Source organism: Lonchura striata, chromosome 7 (genome assembly GCF_050655825.1).
Source record: "Lonchura striata isolate lonStrDom1 chromosome 7, ASM5065582v1, whole genome shotgun sequence".
NCBI classification, from domain to species: Eukaryota; Metazoa; Chordata; class Aves; order Passeriformes; family Estrildidae; genus Lonchura; species Lonchura striata.
This window is the reverse complement of record NC_140709.1, coordinates 385,510-398,183: the sequence shown is the minus strand read 5'-3', so window position 1 is coordinate 398,183 and position 12,674 is coordinate 385,510. Positions and strand designations below refer to the sequence as shown.

Genomic DNA, 12,674 nt, shown 5'->3' with positions numbered 1-12,674 from the left:
ACCACGATGTAATTTTTCCTTGTCGTATTCCTCTCTCTTCCCATCCTACAGAACAATATTCCATACAGCAAGTGGCTACAAGTACAATGAGTGCTGTCCAAGTACTGGTTCCAGGAATACTGACAAATGAACCAGCCTTCTCAAACGGTGATAACCACAGCCAGTTCTTAGTAGCACAGACTGAAATGAAGGCGTCAACTGTTCAACTGGGAGCAGCACTTCTTTTAGAAAAAGACTGTTAGCCAAGAAATCATCAAGGGGACTTGAAAACTGCTGGGCTTTGGTTTCTTGGTGTGGTTTTGTTATTGCTGTTGTTTTGGGTTGGGTTTTTATGCACTAGGTAATACACTGGAGTATAAAGTTTTATACATTTATTTTTTCTGTATCAAGTAGATGTTTACCTGTTTTAGTGATTTAAAATATGTCAAAAAACAAAACTTTCAGGCCTTTCAGTGAATTTTGAAACAAATAACATTTTCAGCTATGGTGCAAAAATCCCCAGTCTCACGGCGCATCAATACCACTCAAGCTATTGGTTAAATTTTTTAGAAAACTAATTTCCTCTTTATGAGGACAACTTCAAACTTCTTCACGTAGACTGGAAATTCCTGCCAATACACAGGAATTAACTACCAAAATCACTAATTAATGACTAATTAATGATTGTCTGCTGCAGTGCTGGACGATTTTATTGACGATTTACATACACTAAGATAATCTTGAAAACAACTCAGTAATAAAGCTGGCAAGTGAATGTTCCATGACCTGCCAGCACCTCTTTCACATACCTAAAGGGAATCAAAAAAACCAAAAAAGGCTACTTTTGCTGAAAGCAAAAATAACGATGTAATGTTTTCAAGCACTAAAGCAAGCTTGCATGATACTGCAAATTATCAAGCATGCAAATGGACTAAAGATGCCCTTCTCTATTAGCACCACAATCAGAAGAAGGCAGCAGTCCCAACTCAAAGTATTGCAGAGGCAGAAACCAATGCCAGCACAACTTTTTAAATGTTCAGTTATTTCAAGAAGCAGCATGATTTTTCTGTTGCTACCTACACATCTGGGTCACTGAGAGAAGAAAACGCTTACTTAGGAAACTGCTCTTTCTCACTTTCAGGTATGGACCAAACCTGCCTCTGCAACTGCTGAGAGAATCATAAAGTCTACTGACTTATAAAAAGAGTGGGTGGCCCATCAGAGAACCAGATGATTGACTTAAGCCTGCTCTAATCTGATCTATAATACTAGATCACAGAAAGAAAATTCACCTTCTGACTTAGTGTTCATGCCTTCCCCATAATTTTTGCATGTAAGTAGTAGGGAGTACCAAGGCAAGGAAATTCTGAAGGTTGTACTTTTAACAAACTTCACCTCGTGTCTCAAAAAATTAAAGTTTGGCAAATCAGCATTAGCGTCTCCTACCTAAACTCAGGGTGTCATTTCTCCCCTTAGTGACACTGCTTTTCATATACCATCATCATTTAGAGTTGAAATAGTTTCATCTAACAGAAACTAATTTACACAGAGCATACTACAACACTGGCATGTGAAAAGAACACTGTTGCAGTGAAAAACTTAAGTCCTTTAAAAAACTGAATTATTATGATAACCAAATTATTACCTACTTCTTTAAGAGGCGATATTTCATTTTTAGTCTGTTCATGTTGATCTGGCTACAAAAGAGATGCCAAAGAGAAGACATGTAATAGAAAAGGAGATGCTGAGACTTTGATTATCTAGTTCAAAAAAAAAAAAATCACAGAATCATGTCAGGTGAGAGTCTGGCCACAGCTGTCACACAGAAAGCACAAAGTAAGATGGCTTGATCATATTTTTATAAAAATCGTATCATATTTTTACAAAAAACGGGATTAGTACCAAGATTCACAACAAAATGTGATAGAGAAGGAATTAGATGCAACCTCTCACTGACCATCAGCTAAGCAGAAACAGTCCAGGCAGTTCAGAACTCAAATTTACAACCATCTATATTACACTTACTAAGATCCTTGAGGGAAAAAAGAGAAAAGGAGGGAAGAGCGGGGAAAGGGGTGAGAGGGAAAGCATCCCTTAAAACAAAATACAATTATTCTGTTTTCCAACCTGGGATTTTACTGTTGCTTATTTGCATCTGTCAAACACAGCCTTTTGCATTTACTTTGCCCTCCTCCCCAGCTGAGACGCTTATGTCATGAAAAAATGAGAACATAAGTCCAAAAATAAATCCTTCATCAAACACATGTGATGCAGATACAATCTTTTCTCATCCCCCTTTGATACACTTGTAGCCAACCTGGACATAGTGGTTTGAAGATTAACAACAGTAAACAGTGGCCTACCAGGCTGAGATGAAATAAATCCATTCCTTAGCCTCGATTATTCATCCCCTACACACTTCCCACAGGAGGGGCACGTGCTGAGGGGTACATAAAGGTCTGTAGGCACGTGAAAAGAGGTCACACTCTTGATCACATAGCGAGTACTCAACTAACCAGTTATTGCCATGCAAATTTGGGACTGGGATGCTTAAAAATTAGACCAAGATGTGAATGGACAGGGACGATAACATGTAAGAATGAAGTCTGGAAGCAGAAAAATTGCAAAAAGAAGATTGAAGTGTACAGATTTCATTTCAGAGAAGTCCCAGAACAGTAGTAAGGGTTTAAGAAAAACACAATTGACATAATAAAGAAGAAAATATTGCTTAAAATTGATGGAAGAAGGCCCTTCTAGAACCTTCTTGAAATTCATCAGAAAAAGTGGAAAACTCAAAAATTTTGAATCAAAGATTGAGAGAGATGAATCAAGCTCATTGAATTCAAAGAAGCAGAAAAGTAACATTTCTGAGCTCTGCTGCAATACTTGCACTACGGGAACTTGAAATCCACACTTGAGGGGAAAAGAAACAAGAAATGGAAAAGTTATTGTAGCGAGAAGGAAGAGCTTGGGACTTCAGAGTATGATGCTCTCTACTTGACAGAGAAGAAACGAGCGATTATAATGAAAAGGGAAGATCCTACATCTACAAGTACTTACAGTTTGATGGAGGGAGAGGAAGACTAAGCAGGCACTAAGAAGACAGGGACAGGGACGGGTCCATTTTGCTAATGGCAAGTTGGTTACATCAGAACTTCATAAACACTTCTTACAACCATATCCCATAGAGGGGACACAGATGAAGGCAGGAATAAAAGTAAGTGGGTTATCCTAAAGGTTAAAATACATCAGGATGTATCAATGTATTATTAAAATACATTTGTCTGTGCAGACTGGGATTTGTAGCATTGGTACAGAATGTCTTTTTATTGATCTAATTTTTTCCTCTACCTCCCTCTTGTCCTTCTTCTTTACTTCTTTCCTTCTTCCTTCTGAGATACATTAAAGGGAAAAAATGGAGACATAAGATTAGAAACGAAAGTACCTAAAGCAAGGACTAAGAAAGAATTTACCATTCCTAGCAAGAGGTAAAGATGACAAAGAAAAAAAAAGCAGAGTCTGGCTATGCGTTTTTACCCCCTGTGATTCATTAACTTTATGCCATCCAGCTTCCTGATAGTTGGAGCCAGTATGGTTGCTGTATGGAATTTTGTCTTGTAGGATGGGAGAACAGTGAATATGAAACTGACAACCCTTAAGAAGTTCCAATTTTACCTTAAACAGAAATATAAGAAATATAAAAAAAGTCTCAAAGCTTGCATTCTACATATGATCCCTAACTATAGGGAACAACATGACATTGACAAATGAGAAACACTAAGATAACATAAATTAGCAAAATTCAGATGGCAATTGTATGAAAATCACATTGTCTTAAAACACCTTTCAGAATAAACACTGGGAATTATGGTAGGTCCAAATAAACGTTGATTATGTCAATAGCAATTTTATGGCTCCTTTAATATTCCAATTTAGAAGTTTTTTGTTTCCTCCAAAGAATACAAAATTAGCCTTGACTTTGCTCCAATTCTAAGCAACACTGAATCTCATGCATCTTTAGTAGACTGTAAAAGACTGGTGTTGCAACATCCTAGATCCACATATGTCCTAATTAAGCAGTTTGATTACCAATGTCTTGGTAAATCTGTAACTTCATCAACTGATTTCATGCTTAGAACCAATTCTCTATATAGCAGTGTATGCGAACAAAGGTAAAAAAGCAAAATATTGTAATATTTAAGGAAATAAAACTTACTTCCGAAGTTTGCCTTCAACCATCCATTTATCTCTCCTTAAGTTTGACATATAATCAATGTTTTTATCAATTTCACTGTCAAAGATGAAAATAATCCATTAACTGTGAACTTACATATCTTTTTTCTGATAGACATTTACATATAGACACTTTTCCCTCAAAAAACCGTCTTCTGAGATATCGTTAAAATTCAAAATAAATAATTTTAAAGCTAGGAGATCACAATACTAGGAATGCCATTGTAGCACGCTGCTGTACGTATGTCAGTCTTTATCCCCAGCATCACCTCAGCTTTCTTTCCACAAGAAGCATGGCATTCAACATTTTTTCTCATAGCTTTAGTTCAGTGTCAAGCCTCCAATTGTCTTTGTCACAAAGCATGTAGCCCTGTGCTGAAAAAACAGTTACCACTGGTACATCTGAAGTATTCTGCCTAGGATCCCTGGGATCTACAATCCAGCATTCACTTTTCACTGCAGAAACTGAAGAACCAAAAAGAGGGCTTTGGTGCAGTCATCATCTGTGCGCCCATGTCTGAGACATCCCAGCCTCACCAATTCAGCAGATTACAGTTGTTTCTATGATCAAACTATAGAAACTCAAGTTCTAAGTGATCATTTCTACAAATAGGACCTAACAGTCATCTTCAACAAGAGGAAGTTTCTTTCTATGATGAATTTGACTGATACACATGAACATTCTTGAACAGTTGAGGCACAGCATTTGCACTGCCCATTTCTGCTATTTTTCAGCTTCAGAAAACATGAAGCATCTCTTCCATTCTTGCCTTACGCAACAAACCTGATTAACTTTTGCAGGACAGTAACCAAACTCAGCAGAATACACCAAGAAACAAAACAGCACTCAATTAGCTGACAAAACACTTTACCATAGACAGTCATTCTGTGGAAGAACAGGCATCCCAGAAAATGGCATTTCCTAACTTTTTATTGCACACTGGTGGGTTTTGACGAGTTGTTGAACATAGGGAGGATTTAAAATCATGAAATGCTATACACTACTGACCACAAATGCAACATACACCTTCTTGCATTACTCTAATGATACTTGAAGCTTGCCACCACACCTTATGACCCTACCTAAAGACACATCTTCAAAACATCTTCAAAAAAAAAAGGAAAAAAGGGAAAATAGTGTACTGCAGAAGCCTTCAAATACTCTTCTAAATTTTTCCCTAGAATACCTAGAAAATTTCTTGGCAATCAACCTCATCTTTTATTCCAAAAATTGCTAGAGAAACTTTGGTTCAAGCTTTGAAAACAAAATTACAGACCAAACATGGATAAATTATATTCTTCCATCATATCGACAGTACATAAAGGTAGGAAGCAGTAACTCAACCAATTTCAGCTCTCTCTCATTGTAAGAAGAACATAAGTAGTCCTCCTGTAACAGAATACAGTGAATACACAGTATTTCTGAACTACAACATTATTTATAATTTTATTTTCACCCACCTGTTTGGGAAAAATCTTACCTTACTACACTTTTGCTGCATGCTAACTCATTGACCAGAAAAGCAAGTACTGATGCTTTCTGAGCTGGAGAATGCGCCTGAAAAGCTTTTGTCTTCAAGCTCTCTGTCAGCTCTGTTTGCCCACAATGAGCCTCCATGAAAATCTGCAGAATCTCAGACACATTATCTCGATTGATACCAACGTTCAGTAAGTGTTCCCCAAGAATAGTTTTAGCCTAAAAAGAACAAAGACACTTCAAACAACCATGTTTTAAGAGCACCATTTTCCTTTGTAGGCTATATTATTCTTCATAGAAGATGGATGGGTTTGTTTGCATTTTTACATAAGGACATCAAGCATGATTATTCTTTGAAACTATTCAAATATAAATCTTAAATACAGTAATAAATTAGAATGTCTTCACCTCTAAGTTTTTAAAAACAGAGATAATATTAACAATAACAAAATGGATTACATGTAAAAAGGCATGGTCCAACTGACAGTTGATGAATACTGCTGTGTACAATGATACTATGAAGTCCTCCAGAGTGGAAGAAAGCTGTATTGACTTGAAAAAGAAGGCCAGTAAGAAAGTCATGAATGAACTGGGGTTTTGATGCAGTGACCTTGACAGCAGACCTTAGGGAAAGAAATAGCAAGATTCACTGGGAATATCAAGATAAGAATGCAAAGGAATGGATGGAAAGGATTTAAAAGACTTGGCAACAGATGTGACAGTGCTCTACAAAAGGTCCAAATAAAAATGGGACATGCGTTTGTGTGAAGAGAAAATGCACAGAAATTTATCATGTCTGGAAAACGGGAAGCTGATGGGACACAATGTTTTGGAGTAACATTAGAACCGTGACACTGAAGAAAAGAATTAGGAAAGACAAAGGAAATCCATATGAGAGAGGTGTCAGAGACGCATTATAAAGAATGCATTCATATTTACAGGCTGTTTAGTATGGAAATTTTATTTTTACCTTGTATCCTGTACCAAGTCCAGGATCGCACACAGCTGCAGTGACAAGTTTCACAAGCAAGTCCTGTACTTCTCCCATGCTGTCCCCTATGTTGAGCAAACCCTCTTGAAGAACACTCAGGGAGGGAACATCTATGGTCACATCAAAGCCCAGAACTTTACCAAAGTTACGCAGGAACTGCACTACCATGAGACAATCCGAAAACGTGCTTCCATCAAGAACAAGGCCCGGGATGCGAGGCAGATCTGGGAAAGGCTGGAAAGCAAAGAAAAAAAGTTAAAGATTCAGTAGCATATTTCAAAAGAAATTTCTTTAATAACAGCTAGGAAAATTGATTGACACTTCCTTCTGACCTACAGCATGACCCCTGCACCCCTTGTCCATTCAATGCTTAAACACATTTAAATTTTAACAAATTATAGGAGGCAAGAGATTAAGAAATACTTCCTTTTTGGCCAGGAGACACTGTAAGGATCTATTATGAGTCTTTACAAATTACTGTAAAAGGTGGTGTAAAATTATTTAGGGGGAAAAGGGAAGGGATTTCTCTGGAACAGACTTTGAACCCAATCTTCGTCAAGACAAGAACAAGGAACTTGTAAGACCAGGAGAGTAATTCTTTTTGAACAACAGCTTTTAAGAGTTCTCTAGATGACTATATAGTGCCTGCGTATCGAGACATGATGCACACTCCTGATGTAAAAATAACTTGAGTAAAGATTTTTTTTAAAGCAATCATGCTTTTTTGGGAAGCAAGTGTATTTTAAACAAAAAGCTTTTAATTACCTAAACATACGCTACTGTGTAGTGTTCTAGTATCTTGTATTTGTATATATTTTGAATAGCTCTCTAATTACCTCAATTAAAACTTGAATGCTTTCCATGTAGCTGCAAAAACAAGGTTATTGACTGAATTATAGAATACACAAGAAGCAAGAAAGTAGTCTATGTTGTTGTGATTACCTTCTGGTCTGCTAAGCACATATCTTCATTAGGCTTCTTTAGCTCCTTTGCCATTTCTAATTCCAGTCTTCGCTGTTCCAGTTTACGTTCCTTATTTAATCTTTTTTCATCACGTTTCTCTTGCTTTAGCCGCTCTTTTTCCTTAAGAGAATTAAAAGGGAAAAAAATAAACCCAACATATAAAATTTAAAAAGGAATAATCTAAGAATTTGAAAAGCACTAGTTCTGTAACCCTAATAATTGCCACATCAATTAAGGAACCCACATTAAAGAGGAAGGGAAAACTAGAACAAAATCACTGAGTTTGTAAAGCAATCTAAGATTCACTTTTTTCTCTCCTGTCCACACAGACACAGGTTTCAAGTAGGTTTGCAAAGAAAAACTCTTTGAAGTACCATTTAAGAAAGATGACTGAGTGAAAACATGGCAAAGAATTGCCATGCAAGGCATCTGATTTTAAAGGCTCTGCTTACACCCCAGTATTGTTAATCTGCACCTGCTACAGCAGAGACCACTCAAGAAACCTCTCTGAACAATACAAGGCTTTACAAGTCCCGTAATACATAAACTAGATATGAATACCTTCTAAAACACAACCAATCTTTTCAAACACAGGTAGCTTCTGGCCTTCAATTACCATACACTTTGCATGTAACCTGAAACTGAATACGTTGTTCTTTATGTCCTGTATGCACAACAAGAACACACACATCACCAAGTGAGAAGACAAGCATCTACTGTCTCTTCAACACCCTCCAAAGTAGAGTCACACCAATACTACACCAACTCTATAACACCAAGACTGACTATGAACTTATAGCTCCACGGCCTTTCCCATCCCCAGGGGTTCTGCTGCCAATCCACTGTCCTGATGACACAACTGACCACACACCTCCGTGCAACCAGTATTGACTGTAAAATGCATGGAATCTGCCACACATCAGCACCACCTGTTCAGAGCACAGAACTGTGAGTACAAACAAACACATGTATGTGTGTGTGCCTCCACTTGAGAACCTGATACAATACAAAACTGAAGATGCTGCATGGTGCTTTTCACCTGTGGACACAGAAGGGCTAAAGAACCAAGCCAAGATGCCTCCCATTAATTAGAACCACTCCCTTCTAGTCTGTTCGTTTAAGATGTCACTCTAGTCTCTGCCATTTACTACCACCGTATTTTGCAACAGTGAGAGTATGGGCAATACTAATTCAGGGCTCAGCTGCATTTGTAGGTCAGTATTAACCACTGACTTCTCTGTAGAGTTCTGCCAGGCCCCATGACTTTTTATTCTTCTGTTTGATTCTATACAGAGTATTACGAGACCACTAGCAACACCTGTGGATAACCACTGTGAGGGCACAGAGATCATGACTTCTACTACTACAGTCTTTAGTGGATTTTATGCAACATCGAGTTTCACATTACACACAAAGAACATCTTTGGATCAGTAAATTTACACTGGCAGAAAAAAAATGCATTGACATTCAAAACTACCCATCTGCCCACCTGTTCACTGCTCTAAAGCTGTGTAAGCATCCTCTATACTGCCAATGCAGGCCCTCTTTATCTACACTGGGTTCATAAGAGACATCTTGTATGGAAAAATCACAATACACTAAAGCAGCACACAAAATCCCTAACTTGATGCCCTCTGATTTATTTTTTTGAAAATGGTTTATTGCCTTTTATCTTAGCCTACGTCAATGTCCCAAGGCCAACCGCCATTGCTTACAACTTGTTTTTGCCAATTCAAAACACTCTACAACAGAAGAGAACAAGAAATGTATATATATGGATACTTACGTGCCCACTCCGTATTTTACAGTTATGATTAAAACAAAAACCTTTAGCTGCACTACATTTCATAAATCTATTTAAACATTTCTTCTACTGGTTGAAATAAACACTGTTCTATGTCTATTAGAGTAAGAATATAATTAGAGCAGTGGATCAGACTAAATGACCATTTAGTCTGGTATCCTGATTTCCAACAGTGGAATGAGTGCTTGGGGTATTATCTTCCTCTATTTCCTTGTACTGAAGTATTATTCAGTTTTTCTTGGGTTCAGTCAGTTGCTTTTACTGAAATTTGCAAATACATCCTAGAGATAAGTTTTAACAATTTCCTTAACAGCTACTTCTTTTTAAGGTGGTTATCTTATTTCAGTATCTTCATTATCTGCACTTTATTTACAAAAGTTTCAGGATATGGACATAAAAAATGTCTCAGGATATAGAAATACATATATGTAAAACAAAAAGTAAATTAGTAATTGTGGGAGTTTTGTATCTTACTTATGTTTCCTCTCAAAAACATACAGAACTCTCAAAACTGGCAATCTGTGACAATGTTCAACCATCTCCCTCCAAGTAAAAATGCTTTTTAAACTTTGAACAGAATTTCCTGTAATTCAATTTGTGCCTAATGTTTCTTTTCCTACGGCTGCAATGTACACATATCAAATTACACATAACATAAAAAGACATTGCTCTTCTACAGATAACTGCAGAATGAAACCATGAAAACCTCAAACTTTCAGAGCTAATACTCACTTCTGCTTTTTTACGGGCTTCCATGGCTTTCATAAGCATCATATGTTGTCTTCTCCGTTCTCGTTCCTATTGAAGCAGGTAATATTAGAACAAAACTAAACCACATTTTCAAATCAGTAAAAAAGCGGAATAACAAATTTAGCATTAATAGACAAGTCACAGTAAATACTAAATATAGGACAAGAATGGCCAAGTCTGTGCATGTTTTAGTTCAGGTTTAGAAAGCAAATACAAGAACAATCAAAAGCAAAAAGGTAAAGCAATGAACATGGAGACAGTGTAAAAAAGAAGCATACAGATTTACTTATGGTCAGTTGTGATGCTCCTTCATAAGCTGGCAGAACAAAAAGCATAATGGTTGGCTGGAACAGGTCAGTTACCTTACATCTGCTATGACAGAACTTGCAATTTACTTCTTCAATAGCCAATTCAGCAGAAATTTTAAACTTGTCTTTCTCAAACATTACGAATATTAACATTTTTCTAACCAAGCAATAAATTAACATAATTAATGTTATCAGCTCTAGATCAGTTTTTATCAAGCTAGTGGTGGTGCATATACATATGCAACAACACTTGCATTTACCGATGCCTGTCCCTCGGTAAATTATGTCAGTAGCTTCAAATGCATTAATGAGCAGTATTCTAAAGCACCAAGTACAGAGGTTTTGCCTTCAGCTTAACAGCTGAAGGGCAAATCTTGGCCCCAGTAAAGGCTATAGGAATTTTATCATCTAATTTGGTGCAGCTAGGATTACATACTAATATTTCATTGTATACTTATAACATTATGTGTTTACCACCAACTGAAAGCTAATTTCCTCAGTATCTTACAAAGGGAAGACATCACCCTGATTTCTATAACAGGTTAATTCAAACTGTATTTAAAATGTCTGGATTTATTCCCAGTGAATGGGACAAGGCTTGCAAAAATCATCCAAGTGACCATCCTAATGACTTTGTATCCATCCCTGATTTTATATACTAGTCAAATTTTCACTGGGACATCAGTAACATAAATCCCTGGTTAAAAACAACATTTAATTATCGCCACATTCAATTTATACACATGTTCAAGACATGTCTTTTTTTCCTTAACAGACAAGACAAGCAGATGTATGCAATGCACTGTGCTGTAAAGCCATGCAGCAGTATGTAATATGACAGCAGCCAGTGCTACATTTTATGCATTGCTATGACAACCATATCACAACCAAATCACAATGCGGTGTTAGATGTACAAAAATAAACATACCCATACCATATCTAGTCTATGCCTCTCCAACTCCTGGTAGAAAGAGTTGGCACAACATTATGAAACAGAAATCACAAAGTCATAAAACCACTTCATAATCCCCCAAAAGACCCCAATACCAAAGCAAAGCAAAAAATCATAAGGCGAAAGAAAATCTGTGCAGAAATCAAACCCAGAAGTTTAAAAAGGGCATATTTTGAGGATTCCACTCCCCCCCATACAACTGAAAATAGTAGCTGACAATTGGCATTCTCTTTGGTCAAGCAAACTTATACCAACCTGGTGCTTCAGAAGAACAGCCTGCTGCCTTCTCATCTCTTTCTCCTTCAACAGAAGAACAGAAGTGTATTTTTTAAAAGTATCAATCAAAATTTACTTCCCAAATTGCACAGCTCTGCCACACTAAAACAGCACATCTAAGTTAAAATTTAACTTACAGAAAAGTATACACAGCATACATGACAGTAAGTCTGGTGAGTTGGGAGTTCCATGTTAGAACACACCTAGAATGCTGAAGCAGCAATAGAAGTATACAAATACTGGAAAATACAGACACTGTATTTTCCAGTATTTGTAAAAGAGTTCTGGAGTTCTGTAGTCTTGCATGCATTACAGCCTAGAAAAGACTACGCTACCCCAGAAACAACATCAGTTTTCGATACAGTGTGCATAAAAGATTTTGTGAATAATGTTACTGCACGAACATTTTGTTATGGAAACCATGATAAATGGCACATGAAGTACTGTCTCTGTCTATCTGTATGTGTATGCCACACATACACAAACTCCTCTGCATATGCTTCCTGCCTTTTTATAACCATACATAGATGTCATTATTTGCTGTCTCTATGTACAGCTTCATTACCAATTAATAGCCTCCCGAATTATTGCTTTTATACATCAACATATGTTATGTACAATAACACAGTTCTTGTTTTTAGAGCACCTCCAAACTAACCTTTATTCGTTTTTCTGCTTCCAATAATTTGGCATTTGCTGCTTCTTCCTTCTTTTTCTTTTTAGCCTGTGCATGCAAAATAGGTCACACAACAGCACAATCACAACTTGAAAATAATCTGACTAGAAGCAAAGTTACGTATCTTTAAAAGTTAAGAACATCATCACTTATTCCGTACATTGCAAGAAATCTCTGATGCAGCTTTCACGATCAGTCAATTCACATTTCAGTTACTTTAAAAAAATTCAACCAGAATTTGAAGTCCCACTCAAAACTGTTTC

At 36.9% G+C, this 12,674-nt stretch overlaps 1 protein-coding gene across 41 annotated transcripts in view; it reads right to left on the bottom strand.

The window, feature by feature from the left end:
• The window catches only part of BAZ2B (bromodomain adjacent to zinc finger domain 2B), a 112,624-nt gene that overhangs the window by 17,155 nt on the left and 82,795 nt on the right, over positions 1-12,674 (bottom strand). For 29 of the 41 annotated variants that reach the window (XM_077784848.2, XM_085584757.1, XM_085584768.1 and 26 more), the window contains 8 exons: positions 12,394-12,459; positions 11,715-11,759; positions 11,436-11,468; positions 10,181-10,246; positions 7,623-7,763; positions 6,660-6,914; positions 5,694-5,908; positions 4,196-4,270 (listed from right to left, as the gene is read on the bottom strand). In XM_077784848.2, coding sequence (XP_077640974.2) covers positions 4,196-4,270; positions 5,694-5,908; positions 6,660-6,914; positions 7,623-7,763; positions 10,181-10,246; positions 11,436-11,468; positions 11,715-11,759; positions 12,394-12,459 — 896 coding nt within the window. The remainder of the gene's footprint in view (positions 1-4,195; positions 4,271-5,693; positions 5,909-6,659; positions 6,915-7,622; positions 7,764-10,180; positions 10,247-11,435; positions 11,469-11,714; positions 11,760-12,393; positions 12,460-12,674) is intronic. The other 12 variants (XM_085584763.1, XM_085584751.1, XM_085584769.1 and 9 more) reach the window with 2 other exon arrangements.